Source organism: Silurus meridionalis, chromosome 1 (assembly GCF_014805685.1).
Source record: "Silurus meridionalis isolate SWU-2019-XX chromosome 1, ASM1480568v1, whole genome shotgun sequence".
Lineage (NCBI taxonomy): Eukaryota > Metazoa > Chordata > Actinopteri > Siluriformes > Siluridae > Silurus > Silurus meridionalis.
Window position 1 is genome coordinate 28,158,310 of NC_060884.1, and position 13,033 is coordinate 28,171,342.

At 39.6% G+C, this 13,033-nt stretch overlaps 1 protein-coding gene across 2 annotated transcripts in view; it reads right to left on the reverse strand.

Annotated features, from left to right (window-relative positions):
• nos1apa (nitric oxide synthase 1 (neuronal) adaptor protein a) overlaps nt 1-13,033 on the reverse strand; it is a 134,401-nt gene that overhangs the window by 4,840 nt on the left and 116,528 nt on the right. For both annotated transcript variants that reach the window (XM_046875098.1, XM_046875183.1), the window contains exon 8: nt 1,122-1,283. In XM_046875098.1, the coding sequence (XP_046731054.1) occupies nt 1,122-1,283 (162 nt within the window). The remainder of the gene's footprint in view (nt 1-1,121; nt 1,284-13,033) is intronic.

Genomic DNA, 13,033 nt, shown 5'->3' on the forward strand with positions numbered 1-13,033 from the left:
GTTGTTTATCATCAGGCAAGTATTTTTGTTTTGCTCTATATATTAATCCAGTGCTCAGTACATTCTGTACATCGTTGCTCCCAGCAGTGTGATTTGGACACAGCTGATCTCCTGATCTGGGTCTCATCTGGAAGTCTGGCCATGTCCATGTCTGTACCTGTCTCCGAATCTAGTGCAGGTTAAAAGATCCAACGTACAGGCTAAAAGACTGGTTTTCTACCACAATGAAGAAAGAGAAAAACTCTCTCCAGTGTAATGGGGAATAAATGAATGTAGACAAGGCTAAAACTTTTTGATTGAGTGTTGAAGAACAAGTTTTTTTTTCTTTCCTAGAGCAATGAAGGTTATATTGTTTGGAGCTCATTTCAGAAAGGCTCATTATGAGCTGCTTATAAAAAGTCACCTTGCTGCATAACAATCAACACACAAGATGCTGAGCTGAAAATCAACTTCGGGCGCCATTACTGCACTCAACGACACTGAGGTAATGTAGAACAAATGCCTTGCAAATAGCAAATAAGCTAACCACAACTACATGCTACTATACTTTTTAAAAGGACTTTGAGCATAACATTTTTTTCTTCTATGCTCACATATGTAGAAAAAGCAACTCTAAACCAGGAACCAAAGTTCCATTATAATTTCATCTTCGATTTTCCCAGAAGATAACACCACACGAACACAAGAAGAGATTCATTAATAAGCTACAACTAATACACTTTGATTGCTCACTTCTTAGTAAAAATGCTACTGACTGCTGAAGTTCCTGCAATGTATCATACTTCTGTATCATAATTTTAGCCACATTTTTTTTTTTATATTCTTTCCCAAAAGTCTGCATATCAGATGTTTACCTCCAAATTGAAAAATTCTTATACTATCAATTCATGCATTAAGTATGGGGAAGTGGTAGCTCAGTAATTAGGATCAGGGTTACTGATTAGAAGGTTGCGGGTTCAAGCCCCAGTATCACCAAGCTGCCACTCTTGGGCCCTTAAACAAGGCCCTTAGCCCTCTGTGATATCATGACTGGACCCACATCCCTAACATCGCTGTGATAATTTCATTGTGATGTATAGTACATTACAAAGCAGCTTCACTATGTGTATAATCCCTCTTACCTGAGCTACAGCCACTTGAGTCTGCTGCTGCTGTTGGCTGAGCTGCTGCTGAAGAAGCTGGAGCTGGTGATGCATGGAGAGCGGCGTGTTGGCTGCCAACTCGCTGCACGATGGAAGCAGCATCTTTGGCGAAGCCAGCAGGATAGAGGCGTCTTCACACACCTGCAGCACATAAGAGAGACAGAGAGGGAGAGAGACTTGCTGATAAGCACTGGATGGGAGTTTGATACAACAAATATATTTTGTATTCCGTAAACACGGCAGACATGCTGTGCACTAATCCTCTTAACTTCATAATAACCTGATCTAAACATATTAATCTACCTCACACTGTGCCATCTGAGTCCCGCTCGAGATGCTAGATTTAACATCGCTTTATGTAACATAACATAACTCACTCCTCTAGGGTACTGATTCTATTTAAAATGAACACATGCTTTACTTCTGTGAGGCAAAAAACAATAAAGAATACATAATGTTGATAAGGGGCATTGCCAAGCTGAAACAGGTTCGGGTCTCCAAGTTCAAGTGAAAGAAAAATGATAGCTACCGCATCCAAAGACATTCTATACACCTGTGTGCCTTCAGCTTTGTAGTCAGGGGTCCCAATACTTTTATCCATATAGTGTATTCATCAATGTTGTCTTAGAAAAGTGAAGAAAAGAGTGCAGGCAGGGTGGACTGGGTGGAGAAGAGTGATAGCAGGAGTGATTTGTGATAGAAGAGTATCTGTGAGAGTGAAAGGGAAAGTTCATAGGACTGTGGTGAGACCGGCGATGTTGTCTGGTGTAGAGACAGTGGCATTGAGTAAAAGGCAGGAGGTGGAGCTGGAGGTAGCAGAGCTGAAGATGTTGAGGTTTTCGTTGGGGGTGATGACGATGGACAGGATTAGAAATAAGTTTATTAGAGGGACAGTGCATGTAGGACGTTTTGGAGACAAGGTGAGGGAGGTGTGATTGGGATGGTTTGGACATGTGCAGAGGAGGGACATGGGGTATATTGGTAAGAGAATGTTGAGGATGGAGCCACCAGGTAGGAGGAAAAGAGGAAGGCCAAGGAGGAGGTTTATGGATGTGGTGAGGGAAGACATGCAGGTAGTTTGGGTGAAAGAGGCAGATGTAGAGGACAGGGTGGTATGGGGACGGATGATCCGCTGTGGTGACCCCTAATGGGAGCAGCTGAAAGAAGAAGAAGAAGAAGAAGAAGAAGTGTATTCATCAGCGCAACAATACAAGGCCTACCTTGTATTAACACATCAGGCTTAGACATAAAGACTTATGAGTAATACATAGGAACAGACTGATAATATACGAGAATATACAAAAATACAGTCAGTCAGTCAGTCATAGCCAGACAGATCTATTGATCAATAGTTGAATAAATCAAAGCATTGGCAGACTGTCAGATAGACCAATAGATCGTATTGAGTATGATCAGTAGTCAGACACTAATAAACAGTGTCAGACCGATACACATGCCGATAGATAATCAAAAATACATTTTTTTTGTATTGATATTGAGAAGACATCTAGCCAGATAAATTGTCAGACTGACAGATATGCAGTATGGCAAAATATTATATTTTGATAACTAATAGGTATTACATAGGCTCGCTATCAAAGAAAATTTGTTCAGACTCACACCGAATTTGTTCTAACTTGCTGTCATTTGGTCATTAAAACACTCGACTGGAAGCTCGGTGTTACTGTCTCAGTATCAAAACGCCTTCTGCAAAGCACCTCACTCGCGTCTGCCTTATTAAAGCTAGCGATGTTCTGGTGTGTAACGCCGCAGGTGTGCAGCAGGCCATACAGAGGCAGTCCTGGTTATTAAAGATGTGCTTTTAGGTTTTAGGTTCTGAGGAGAAAATAAAGTAAGGGCAGGAGTCAGATAATAAAAAAAAAAAAAATAAAAAAAACACCTAATGAACAAAAGACAACAAAGTAATGCATCACTCACAAATGAGAGCAAAGCGGTGGATTTTTCCCCCTCAGCGCCTGATGAGTTTCGAACACTAGAGTTTTTAAATATGCTGGATTTCTTCCTAAAAATGTTTTAAAACCATCGCCCACACATCTCCAGCCCTATAAAGCCTACGGATTAAACACCTCGGCTCTGAACAACGACCAAAAAAGGAAGGCGCATCTCAAAACAACAGCCAGGCTACTTATGCAGAGCTTTCTATTAGAGAAACGTCTCATGCTTCTGCTAACGTGATGGATGAGGCTTCATTTCAAGGTGTGACTACTCCCTTTCTCTCTGATATAAACACACACACACACACACACACACACACACACACACACACACACACATATCTTTAGCTCTTGCCAGAACATGTTGCTGAACGCTAAAAGTCATTCTTCATACTCCTCATGAGACTAACGCAGGAGAGGAAAACACAGGCCAAGCCAGAGGCTGGAAACGCATGCTAATGAGGCCAGCACTTTTTTTTTTTTTTTTGCCATGACACCCAACACAACAGCTGTTTATTCAAACAGCCCCGGAGAACGGCGCATTGTAAACACCACCTGCTCCTTCAGACGACTTCCTGAGTCTGTGACTTTCATATCCGTGACCAGAGCCTGGGAGAGTGCGGCCAAGAAGTGATCAGAGAAAATTAGCCGGACCGGAGCGAAAACGTTAGCGTAGACAGCTACAAATCACTTAGAGGGGACGTATTGGATCACATTGATTAAGCATTTCTCACTGATTTAAAGGCTGGTCTCAGGCTGGTTGAAATCAGGTGTGTTAGAGAGCCACAATTTACAGTTTACAATTAATAATAATAATAAAAACCTAATTGGTTGAACTCATCACTTGTGAGATGATGAAGCTGAGCTGAGTTGTGAGACACTGTGTTCTAGTGATGTCATCTGGGTAAAAGGGAAAATGATTTAAATGCAGTTTACAAGTGAGAAGCTCTGATTAAAGATCTTTTCTGCCCAGCAAAACACATTTTGTAAATGATGTAATTAGAGGTCGATCGATTGATCAGCCGGTCGTTAAATTGGCTGGATTTTGGCATTTTTCAAATAATTGGCACCGAAAGATTGTGATGCAAATTGGTCTGCTTATTGGGCAGACGCATCTGACACACCAAACGGTGCATGTACTGTACGTTCTGCGCTTGCCTGAGAAAACATAACTCTCCCATACCAGCAGGTGTCAGTAGTCTGTACTCGGCATCTAAACTGGGAATCCGAAAGAGCTAGAACTATATAAAGAGAGCGGAGTTTACACAATCTTTTATAACGGATTTGTTTATTCGTCTTCTCTTTACTTTGTTGTTGTTTGCTTCCTTTAGTTAGGTTATTTTTCTCGTGTGCTCATTTGCTAAGCTGAATAGCCAGTCGGGGTTGTCTTTCTCACCAATTAGCTCCGCCTCCTTTAAGACATACAGAATTGCCTAAAAAACAGGAGCGGCGTCCGACTGGAGCCAACGGTGCGGAACACACCAAAAAAATATATATTTCATTGGTTAACTACTTTTGGAAAGAGAATGAGAATAAGATTTGGAGAGAGAATGAGATTCAGATTTGGAGAGAGAATGAGATTCAGATTTGGAGAGAGAATGAGATTAAGATCTGGAGAGAGAATGAGAATAAGATCTGGAGAGAGAATGAGAATAAGATCTGGAGAGAGAATGAGAATAAGATCTGGAGAGAGAATGAGAATAAGATCTGGAGAGAGAATGAGAATAAGATTTGGAGAGAGAATGAGAATAAGATCTGGAGAGAGAATGAGAATAAGATCTGGAGAGAGAATGAGAATTCTTATTAATTATAATTTTATAATTGTATAATAATTGTATAATAATTATCAGTTTATTATTATAATTTAATCATAAACTGTCAGATTCATGTATTGAAGTGGGACAAAAAAAAAAAAAAAGAAAAAGTGCATGATATATTGGCCAATGGCCGATATATCATGCACTTTTTTTTTTTTTTTTTTGGGCAGATTTTCTGCCCAAAAAATATGGACATGGAAGCAAATCCAATTTGTTTGAGAGTTATTCCCCTTATTTCTGATTTGTCAATTGGGTTTGGCCACCCGAATCTGATTACACATGCCATTCTTTTTCATTTTTCATGGTTATGAACATTCTGTTATTTGATTCACGATGTTTCTTAATGTCAAATTTGTGACAAGCGCAATCTCACGGCTAAAAACAACCCCAAAGAAAGAGATAAAGCAGAGGAGCTAGATAGATAGATAGATAGCTAGATAGCTAGATAGAAAGCTAGCTAGCTAGCTAGCTAGATAGATAGATAGATAGAAATGAGAAAAAGAGAGAAAGATAGAAAGAAAAAGAAAGAAAGAAAGAAAGACAAGTAAAGAAAAATAGAAAAAAAGAGAGAAATAAAGAAAGAAAGAGATGATGAAAGAAAGATAGAAAGAAAGAAAGAAAAAATGAAAGAAAAGAAATTAGATAGAGATAGATAGATAGATAGATAGATAGATAGATAGATAGATAGACAGACAGACAGACAGACAGACAGACAGACAGACAGACAGACAGACAGATAGATAAAAATATAGAGAAAAAGTAAGAAAAAGAGAAAGATAGAAAGAAAGGAATGATGAAAAAATAAAGAAAGGAGAGAGAAAGAAAGAAAGAAAAACAAGAAAGAAATATAAAGTAAAGAAAGATAAAAAAGAAAGAGAGAAAGATAGAAAGAAAGAGATAATGAAATAAAGAGAAAAAGAAAGAAAGAAAGAAAGAAAGTAACATACAGGAAAAAATAAAAAGAGAGAGAGAGAAAGAGCGAAAGAAAGAAAGAAAGAAAGAAAGAAAAAGAAAGAAAGAAAGAAAGAAAAATAGAGATAGAAAGGAGTTGCTGTTTCTTTCGGCTTCTCCCGTTAGGGGTCGCCACAGCGGATCCTCCGCACGTTTGATTTGGCACATGTTTTACGCTGGATGCCCTTCCTAACGCAACCCTCCCCAATTTATCCGGGCTTGGGACCGGCACTGAAAGTGGCTGGGGATGGTTCCCTGACCGGGAATCGAACCCGGGTCGCAGCGGTGAGAGCGCTGCATCTTAGACCACTAGACCACCAGGGGACCTAGAGATAGAAAGGAGTGATGAAAGAAAAAGAGATACAGAAAAAGAAAGAAAGAGAGAAAGGACAAAAGAAAGGACGTGTATGGAGAAAATGTTTAGAGAGATTACTGAAGCGTATCTTCTTGTGAACATCATCTAAGACTGAAAGCTCATGATGAGTCGGGGATAAGTAGCTCATTTCTTTCCTGCATTACACTGTGTTCATATGGACATGGAAGCAAATCCAATTTGTTTGAGAGTAAAATGAATCAATCGGATCGTCTCTGCTGTCTGAAACTCAGCTCTATTAAATTGTGCTTTCTTTGTTTTTAAATGATTCCTGATCCCACATGAGCCAAGAAGCAGCACACAGAAGATTTAAGCTCATGTGACTAATGGGCCATGAGGGGGGATTGAGTGTGGATGTCAGCGGGCAGTGCCTTTACACTGATATATTTGTTATCTTGTACTTATGTGAGGAAAGCATACGCATACGTAGCTGCTCACTGGCCTCCAGAAAGACATGGACTGAATGACAGAGGAAGAAGATAAATGAGCAGAGAGAAATGGGGACCAGGGAGAGAAATAACCACTTTGTTGGTGCACAGTCATGAAGCCAAAAAGCTTGTCCTTAGCTTGTCCTGTCCTCAGTCATTCAGAGACACTGCTGAATGAGACGCATGACTAAACCTGGGGGACTCGAGATGGATGGCACTGACCATTCAGATGCACATGTTCACTGAGGACAGGAGCACAGTGGCCAGAAGAGCTGCACAGGATTTCACAATGGTGACATGTAGCTCTTTTTACAGCGTTTTGGCTAAACAACCCTCTGATGCACCATGAAGGAAGTGAAGGGATGCATAGCCAATGATAGGATACATAAAAAATACATATGAAGCAGCTACTGATGTGATATCATACGATTCAACCCCTATTACGATGCACTGTGATCCACTTTAGGAAAAAGTAATATGATTTAATATGTTACAGACAGACTTTTATTTCTTTGGAAATCATATATTTCCTGTTGTGTCTCCAGGAAGATGCAGCTCTACCTCTGCCATGTTAATCTGTATTCTATGTGACTCTCAGGACACGCCTCGGTCACCGTAGTGTTGCGATACGTCACATTCGTGCAGCAGCAGCGGTGCTGAGAAAACGCTCTCAGGAAACAGTTTAGCGAGGAGAAATCGATCTACATATCAAATAATTGGTTACTTTCCAACTAATAAAAGTACAGCGCATCTCTCGATAATTATATACAAATAGTTTTTTCCAACTTGTATCCAATACACAAATTTAGTTTAATCAATGCATGTCATTGTTAACGTTTATGCCGATGCAGTAAATCTTACCATCCCTAGTGTGTGTGTGTGTGTGTGTGCACGCACGTGTGTGTATGTAGGCTTTTAATATGTTTGACCCCCATAAGCAATCAGAGCTACTTCTGTGCTTCTTGGAAAGAGATTCAATGAATCTGGAACTTGATGTACAAATTAATACCATTTTCCCAAAGTGTATTCTCTGAGTTGCTGATGCTGGTAGAGAATGCAGTCTAAAATGTTATTCTACAATGTCATAAATGTTCAGCTGCTTTTAGATCGGATAACTGTGAAGGTGTTAACGTGAGGGATTCACGTATAAATAGGGTTTCATTATCTACAATATACTGTAGAGTATATATACATATACAGTGGAACCCGGTTATGTCGATGGGGTCGCCAAAAAGCATTGAGATAACCGATGATCGAGATAAACAAAAATCAAAATGGCGGCAGTATATTAACGTGCTTGAAATTTCTTTATGTACATGATGTGCGTTAATAAATGAGAATGTGCATGCACGTGTTATTGAAGGGGTTTTTACACAACAGCGTTGCCGCGATTTGTTTGATGAAGGCATGTTATAAAAATACATACAGTACATGTTTATCTGTCAGGACTCCACCTGCCACGCCCCCTTCGGCGCCCCCTTCAGCGTGTCAGGTGCCTTCTCGGCCGCTTTCTCTGAAGCTTCCGGCTTCAATCGCGCACATATGGTGCTCGTTTATCATCATCACCAGCTCCTATTTAAACTTCCACACTCACCGTCCGTTATTGTTGGTATATGTTGGTTCACGGCGGTCGTTGTTATCGCTCATGCGTATCCCGGTACGTGTCTTCCCACCGGCACTTTCTCAACGGCTGCGCTTTTCTTCCCAAAGCGCATCGCGGATTCCCCCCCCCGATCCCGGTTCATTCTATGCTTTTGCTGCTCATCCCACGTTCTCCCGTGTGCTGTTCAGCGCCGCGCTTCTACTTTCGCCTCCCGTTCATCACATAACATTTAACAACAAAAGGCATATGTGCACTAACTAACAGCAGAGATTCACCAGTATACAATACAACACCTGTAGCAGCTGTAAGCCTTGATTTTTCCGCCACTTTCGCGAGTTCTTCTGCGGCTGCACCGAGATAACCGACGTTAAATGGTAAATTTTTCCCCCCTTGTGCTCGATATATCAGGGTTCAGCGACATAAAAAAAGTCGACATAACCGATTGAAAAATACTTAGACAAAGCGAGAATTTGGCGGTTCCACTTCAAAAACGTTGACTTAATAGGGTTGTCGAGGTAACCGAGGTCGAGATAAGCGGGTTCCACTGTATATTTTAAGTCGAGTCAAGTTTATTTGTAAAGCGCTTTTCACAACAGACATTGTCTCAAAGCAGCTACACAGAATTTTAAGAGTTAAAGTGAATGGTGTGCATTTATCCCTGATGAGCAGCCATGGAGACTGTGGCAAGGAAAAACTCCCTTAGATGTTATGAGGAAGAAACTTTAAGAGGAAACAGACTCAAAAGGGGAACCTCATCCTCATTTGGGTGACATCAAGAGTTTGATCATAAATCTTTCAACAATACAGAACACTGGAGAGTGAGAACTAACATGAGCACTGGAGTGTAAGATTATAAGTAATGTTCTTTCTACAGTCTTATACAGTCATTGTGGTAATAAAACTAGGAGCTACTAAGCAACTATATTAATATATGAATAAATATGTAACCATTAGCATGTACAAAGAAATTAAATAACCCTAACCCTAACCCTAGATTTTAGTAAGTGCTGATAATTGTATGCACTGATTTACGTCCCAAAGAGAATAATTGAAAGTGTGTGATGAAATGGCCTCTTGGTGTCTTGACAGGTTTCCAAGCTGAAATGAAGTGTATTTATGGAGTAACAGGTACTTGTACCTGTGGCTGGCATAAATGATGGCACGATCATTAGTAGACGGAGGCTAATGAGATACAATATGTCAAGGTCCATCAGGCCGCCCAGACTCCACTCCGCTAGTTCAGAATCGAAATGACTCACTAAGTCATGCATTAAACAGAGGCTTTGGCTCCAACCTTCACTTTTGCAGTCTCCTTTCCCCCAGGCTTAGGGACTTAATGAAGCCTGAAATGCCTGCAGGATATTTTTACATTGGAGCAAGAGACAAATATTAGAGGAAGAGATTTACAACAGATGATTAACTAAAGAAATTAATTACGTTTTAAAAACATAAAATAAAAAAACGACCATAAAATAAATGTCCCCGTGATTCTGCGCCGTAGGTTTTATGCGAGCTGCTTACTGAAGGAGCGTAATTACTTACAAACACAGCAGAACATTAAAAAAGGAGTAAATATTGAGAGATTCGCATGAGAATTGCATGTAATAACAAAGTGCTTTAAGCATGACCAGTTTTTATGTCTTACTTCTGAGACTGCTTTCATTGTACCCTGAAGCAGTACCAAGAGGGGAAAAAAAAAAAAGAAAAAAAAAAAAGCTATAAAGTACCCTCTCTCCTACTTAGATTTATCTGGGCTGATGTTCTCTACGTCTGCTAAAAGGCCAAGCTTAGCTTCTGCCTGTCAGCTATCATTATGGCTACCATTGATTCTTTTGAGCTTCATCAGTGTTGCTCATAGCTTGTGAAATAAGCAGATTCGGCAAATAAGTACGTAATGAACTCCATCCTTGACCCTGAACGTCTCAGAAACTCTGGCGCAAATCAAAGAAAGCAATAAGCACCGGGGAAAAAGCGATGTGTGATGTTAATCTAACTGAGATTCAATTAATGCAGTGCAGTAATATACATCGTTTCATGTGGCAGCAATAATCTTAAACCTGAGTTGCATTACTTTAATGCATCATTCCGATGTTTGTATAAACTCGCAGTTTAATTAAATTTTTAAGTCATATTACGTTAAAATTATGTATAAGTTGTAACGTAAAAAGTCATCATAAGAGTTTTGTCATTTGCTAATATAGACTTTATGGACAAAAGTATTGGGACACCTGACTTTGCCAGTCATATGTGGTTCTGTCCCAAACTGTTATCTGTTATGTAATTGTAAGAGCAATTTAGGACTAGATGTAATGTGGAAAAAAAATTATAGCGTAGCAGTAGGTACGGGTCCCTGTGGAACCGACACAGGAATAAAATCCCACAGGTTCTTCATTTGGGTTATCTAAAGAACATAAAACCTGTTGTGGTGTGCTAGGATCAGAAAAATCTTAAATAACAAGGTAATATGATACAGCTTGATGTAAAGTGGAGCTACTTCTTCAATGAATAACCTTAAAGTTCAATTTTTCTTTCCAATAACGGAATATTATGGAGTGTTTTATTCTAGAATAATTTCCTAACAATTATCATTCAAAAGAAATTTACATATAGATTTTTCTAAATTTAATTTATGAATACTTTATACAGCATTCTGTTTATTTGATTTCTGTAAATCATCACTCATGTTATCAGCTATAAACAGCCTATATTTTTAACACAGCTAAAAAAACAAAACAAAAAACAAAATAAAGTGCTGAAAACGTGCCCATGACAGGGAAAATAAACCGTCCAAATCTAGAGTTAATAACCTCTACCACTGTAAACTCCATAAATGATAAATTCACAATAAATAAATGTCTCCTTCCAAAAAACTCAAAACTTTAAAGTCAATGTTGATTTAATTTCTTAAACATTTCCTATAAATGTTAATGATTATAGTGTTACGTAAACAGTTACTATGGAAGGAATAATGTATGTACTACACAACAATCAGAATGGATAATTCAATGCTGTAACATAAGGCACTGACAAAACAGGCTCAAGAAAGAAGCTAATGCTGTACTAGCCTTAATTAGCCTTCACATAGACAGGAAAGTCCCCAACATAAAATAAAGATGCGTTCTCAGGACACCATCCTAACTTATAGTAAGTCAAAACATGGCCACACCTACCTAGGGGTCTTAAAGAATGGTGATCGGTATGACATAATAAGTTCATCATCTTCTTTCGGCCACAGCGGATCATGTCTCCATACCCCTCTGTCCTCTACATCTGCCTCTTTCAAACCAACTACCTGTATGTCTTCCCTCACCACATCCATAACCTTGGTCTTTCTTTTTTCTTTCTTCCTGGTGGCTCCATCTTCAGCATTCTCCTACCGATATACCCCAAGTTCCCTCCTCTTCACATGTCCAAACCATCTCAATCAGACCTCTTTCAGTTTGTTCCCAAAATGTCCTACATGCCCTGTCCCTCTAATAAACTCATTAATAATCCTGTCCATTCTTGTCACTCCCAATGAAAGCAAAAACGGAGCAATTTACAGTACCGTAATGTAAAAAATGTACAATATTATATGTATGTGGCACCAGGGGTGTGGACGAGCGACAGTTCGTGAGTAAAATGTGCAGCTGGACGAGACGATCGGTAACCAGCACATAGCTGATAAAACTAATCAGTGTGTTTTGTTTCGGTGTCCAGTGGTGCCGATAAAACACCGAAAACACAGACAACTGAACTCAGTGGACCGCTGGTGAGAGTAAGGCATCTCAAGAGGCGGAAGATGCGTACATCCTACCAGCGTCCCAACGTATCGTAGCGCTGCTACATTTTCCTGCTGCTCGAAACATCGAATATTCGATTAAAATTTTTGTCCTATTGCTATTGTCATCCTAAGATCAAGAAAACAATTGGAACCCTTTGGACTACCTGTACATTAGCACAGTTATTTATTTATTTTTTTTCCGCATAAGAAGCCAACTTGAGATCAGCTTTCTATTGAATTAGGTGTATTGCAGTGTGTACTGTAGAAGAATAAAAAAGAAAAAAAAAACAACACCATTGTTGAATTTCTCAGCTCACTAAATGCCGTCCTGATGTAATGCCAATGTGTTCTGGCTTGAATTTTTTAAAACACATGGCTGCCTCAACCTAACCCCAGTTCATTTAGTACAGATATGTGTTTTGGCAAAGTAACTCCAAGCATCTGTCTTGCTGTACAGATGTCCGTATGGCGAAGGGGGAAAAGAGAAGGAGAAAACGAGGGCTCGCTCACTGTGTTATAACACTGCACTCTGTGCGAGTGATCAGCAGCTGCCAGGGTGCAGGATGGAAACATGAGGGCACCGGCGAATTTTCCATTTAGAGCTGAAGTGAAAACAATGGCGAGGCGGAGAGGAACTCATGTACACTATGCGCTGAAGGTGGGGTAGCTTTAAGGTGGCCCAGGCTTCCAGCGCTGCTAAAATTACAATGCTTTCTGTTCCACAGGAACCCGAACACACAAACAGGAGGTGAGCTCTCAGGATACCAAGAACAGAGCTGGCATTAACAGAGACTTCTTTAGCTGTAGAACTGGATTAGCTGGCCACATGTCGATAAACTTTGACTATAAACAAATCAATATCTCAGGAATTATTTATGGACAATGGCTGTGACAATTAAAAAATCATTTAGAAATGTACATTTTTTTTAATTATTATTTTAAATATAATGCTTTTGGTTTAAGGTTTAAAAATTGTTTTGTTTCATTTGTTCTATCTGTTG